The sequence below is a fragment of the Pseudoliparis swirei genome, chromosome 2 (assembly GCF_029220125.1).
Source record: "Pseudoliparis swirei isolate HS2019 ecotype Mariana Trench chromosome 2, NWPU_hadal_v1, whole genome shotgun sequence".
In the NCBI taxonomy this organism is placed as follows: domain Eukaryota; kingdom Metazoa; phylum Chordata; class Actinopteri; order Perciformes; family Liparidae; genus Pseudoliparis; species Pseudoliparis swirei.
The window spans coordinates 2,922,971-2,927,451 of NC_079389.1; the positions used below are offsets into that span (position 1 = coordinate 2,922,971).

Here is a 4,481-nt window from a genome sequence, read left to right on the forward strand (position 1 = left end):
GAGAGAGGAGAGAGATGGAGAGGGGGAGGAGGGTGGGAGGAGGAAAATAATGAGGGCATAATTTTAGAGAACTAATTATTTCTATTTGTCTTTTGTCACACTTCTCTAATTCTGCGATATTAACACAGTCTGTTTATTAATTGCTTTTGCAGTGTTTTTGAATCGCGTCCAAGAGGGAGAGCGAGGCTCTTTTCACAGGCGGGCGAGCGACTGGGACCTCGCACGCCTTCGCCAGCACTGCCTGGCAACCCCCCCCCCCCCCCCTCGCCGTGTTCGCCGAGTTGACACGACCCCTGCGCTCCGAGATAAAGTTCTCTCGCTGCGAGATTAAACATCAAAACAAGTTAAAGTGAAATTAAAATTAAATGAATGAATGTCACTGAAGCAAAAAAGACTGTAATTAATGGATCCCTTAATTGTCTTCATAAAATATTTGCATGGGCATAATTTGCATAATTTACATGTATTAATTAATCTTTCAACGGAATTTTGTGCTGAGAGAAGCCCAAAAAAAATCCCCTTTGTTTTATTTAGCATCTGATGAAATATTTATTCTCTTTAATGAACTTTTCATCTGCATTTGAATATAGAAATGCTAAAGTTTAAACATATCTTAATGAGACGGGCCTTTTCCTGAAAAAACACGATGGCGCGAGGAGCGGGACGTTCAAACCAACGCCCCGAAATAAACAAACAGGAAGGAATGAATCAGTGAAACGAGACGAACGACGCCGTGACGTCATCATGGGGTCAGATCACATGACGGCCCAGTGTGTGAGTGTGAGTGTGTGCATTTATGTGTGTGTGTGCATGTGTGAGTATGTGTACGTGTGTGTGCATGTGTGTGTGGACGTCTTTGTGTACATGTGTGTGTGTATGTGTGGACGTGTGTGTGTGTGTGTGTGTATATGTGTGTGTGTATGTGTGGACGTGTGTGTGTTTGTGTATGTGTGTGTGTATATGTGTGTGTGTATATATGTATATGTGTGTGTGTGTATATATGTGTATTTGTGTGTGTGTGTTTGTGTATGTGTGTGTATATATGTGTGTGTGTGTGTATATATATGTGTGTGCGCATGTGTGTATATGTGTGTGTGTATATATGTGTGTGTATATGTGTGTGTATATATGTGTGTGTGTGTATATATGTGTGTGTATATGTGTGTGTATATGTGTGTGTATATGTGTGTGTGTGTGTGTGTGTGTGTGTATATGTGTGTGTGTATATGTGTGTGTGTATATGTGTGTGTATATATGTGTGTGTGTGTGTGTAGATGTGTGTGTGTGTGTGTGTGTGGGGCCCACACACTCCTCCCCTCACGGTGCTCCACCGGGCTGTAATGACTAGTATTCGGTGGTTGCCGCCGTAGTGCGATGCCTCCGAGACCGACGGCAGTGCTGGGTAATTAGCCCGTGTGTTTGTGCCCCCCCCCCCAAACCCCCCTCCTCCTCGTCCTCTCCAACACACACACTGTACACACACAAACACACAACATCAAGCCTTTGTTGTCTCCTCTCCACTGCACGACAATACATCACACACAGACTGATAAGGGCCGGACTAATTGATATGGAATGTATGGATTGCAAATGAAGTGGGAGGAGGGGGGTGGGGGGAGAGGAAAAGGGATATATTTAATAATATAAAATAACCTCTGCTCGCTCAGGCGAAGGCGCCGAGAGACGGACGGGGCTCGTCAGGTTGGAGACGTCTGCAGTAAACACTCATCTCCACGCGGCAAAGTGTCACTTAAGCGCCGCTTTACATCCCGGCTGCGGCGCCGCGTGCAAACGGGCGCCGGCGACGCCCTGCCGCGTGGTCATCAGACGATACGGACAGCGTGGCTCACCGACGCTCCTCAGTTACTGAGGCGCCGACTGGTTCTCACGCCTTGGATGGGCTCACACACACGGGGCCCAATGTGTGTGTGAGTGTGTGTGTGTGGGTGTGTATATCTGTATATGTGTGTGTGCGTGTGTGTGACAAAAAGAGTCAGGCAAACTGTTTAACTGTGTATGTGTGTGTGTGAGTGTTTGTCTGAGTGTGTGTGAGTGTGTGTGTAAATGTGTGTGTGGGTGTGCATGTTTGTGACAAAAAGAGCCAGGCAAACTGTGTGTGTGTGTGTGTGTGTATGCGTGTGTGTGTGTGTGTGTGTGTGAGTGTGTAGTTTGATTAAAAGAATACATATGTATATCAATGTTTATTCTTGTAATCCGAGTAGATAAACGAACCTGTGAATATAAAACACTTTCATGACTTTTTAAAAACTTTTGGAATTAAATTTTTTAAGGCCTTTTTCAGGTCTGGAAATAAAAAAACTGTAATTCCATGACCTTATGACCCCGGCTCTTGCTGGCTGCTCTACCCCTGACCCCGGTTCTCACCTCTCTGGGCTAATACTGCACCGTTGGCTAATCTCGTGCCGAAAACCGGACGCCGGATGCTCGGCGGCGCCGCCGATTAAGCGCGTTCGGCGCGGGCGTGTCGTTATCGTCCAGGTGTGTAATCCTCGTCTCCCGTCTGTGTCCTCCTGTCTCTCAGATGGACGGATGTTCCTGAAAACCACCGTGATGTACTGAGACGGAGGAGCCGGAGGACACGCAACAAAACAAAAGAAGAAGAAAAGAAAAGCCCGCGGAGATCCTCCAGAGAGCCTCGTTCAGGCTGATTTAGAGGAGGAAGAGGAGGAAGAGGAGCTTGATGGGACCGCTGCGTAGAGTATTACGTCCTCCTCCTCTCTCCGGCGCTGAGGGGAGCCGCTTGGACGACATTGAGCACAGTAAAAAAAAAAATGTAAAAGTTTTTTTTTAAAGAAGCTGTACCCTGCTGGTCGGCTGCTGTAACAACACGCTCACTCAGCACTGACCTTGTTTTATAGAGATTCTGTATCTCAGCCAGCCAGAAAGCTTCGATAAAAGAAATTCGACTGAAGTGGTTTTTTTGTATTTTCAAATTGAATTTTAACGCCGCGTGAAGATGAAGATGAAGACGAGAGAGAGAGAGAGAAAAGAAATGTGAATCTATCCACGTGTTGGTCGAAAAGAGGAGAGGACCGACGTTTGATTTTCATGTTTTCTAAAACTAGATGACGATACAATCAAGTTTCCTTTTTACCATCGTTGTACATACGAGACGTGATGATGATGATGAGGGGGGGGGGGGCCTCTGTCGACCCCCGGGGGCCCGACGCGGCGTGTGTGTGTATATAGCGTTTAAGAGGTATTGTGTATGCAGTAGAGCTATTAGGCAAAAACAATACCAACATTTATATCAACATTTTGTTTCTCTTCTATTCCTGAGCCATCATTCTTTCCTATAGCGGCCATTTTGGTGAGAAAGCATGCAGGCATGTCAATGTTTGTCCTGGAATTATGATATTTAATAAATCCTATATTGAGCTGAACAGACACTCGAGAGCCCGTTTTGGAAACGTAATTATCAAACAAAAACAAGAACTTTTTGCTGTACATCTTTGTAACAGAGGTGATATTTCTTGGAATTTACTGTCTTTTTTTTGTTTTGTTTATCTTCTCCTTTTTGTTTTTGTTTGTCATGTGACTAGAAATCAGCACCTCGAAGCTTTTTAAAACAACAACAAACAACAACAAAATCATTCGTGAGGCAATTTTTGGAGATGGAATGCTGCAAAGACACTTTTCTTTCTCTCGTGTCCCGGTGAGAGAGAGGGGGGGGGGGGGAGAGAGAACATTATTATTATTATTATAAAACGTTATGATATTACTTTCCCCCCAAAAGACTTTTGAATCCCTGGTGCTGAAGCCACCTGTGTATATTCCCCGAGGCGTCGGTCCTTTACCTGCAGTCCGCCCCATGTGTTACAATCAGGGGAGGGGGCGTGTCCCGGGGGGCGTGTCCCATGCTCACAGTGTGTTTGTTCCTTTCTTCTCAATGGAGTGTCTATACGGTCTGTTGTCACTGATAACGTATACATAGCTTCTCGAATCATCTCTTCATTGTACTTCAAATTCAAAATAAAGTTACCATGTTGATGATAAACCACGTGAGTTGGACTGTGTGTTGACCCCCGGGACACTTCCTGTGCGGCGGCGGCGAGCATCGTCTCCCGGAGGAAGGAGCAGCAGGGGAGGGGGGGGGGGGGATCCTCTCATAAGTCTTCTAACTCATTCCTATGGATGGATGTACGGCCTATAAATAAATAAATAAAAGACTAAACACTGTAGGCGTAATGTCGAAAAATAAACGAGCGTATTGTTATGTGCTTCAAGAGATGTGATATCTTTCCTTTTCACTGGAGCGGATACAAGAGTGTGTGTGTGCGTGTGTGTGTTTTACGTGCAGGCTAATGCTATGTAAACTATGCAAATGAGGGTGTGACCGGGCTCAGTGTGTGACACTAATGCAGCGTTCCATCACCACGGCCCTTCAGCTGCGGGAAACCAAGCCTTCTTCACATGTTTGTCAAATAACTGTGATTATTATTTTTGTTTTATTATAATGC

At 45.4% G+C, this 4,481-nt stretch overlaps 1 protein-coding gene across 9 annotated transcripts in view; it reads left to right on the plus strand.

Moving 5' to 3' along the window:
* The window catches only part of dachd (dachshund d), a 114,340-nt gene extending 110,322 nt beyond the window's left edge, over nucleotides 1-4,018 (plus strand). For all 9 annotated transcript variants that reach the window (XM_056432754.1, XM_056432760.1, XM_056432717.1 and 6 more), the window contains exon 11: nucleotides 2,543-4,018. In XM_056432754.1, coding sequence (XP_056288729.1) covers nucleotides 2,543-2,580 — 38 coding nt within the window. In that variant the 3' untranslated portion in view covers nucleotides 2,581-4,018. The remainder of the gene's footprint in view (nucleotides 1-2,542) is intronic.
* The last annotated feature ends 463 nt before the right edge of the window (nucleotides 4,019-4,481 follow it).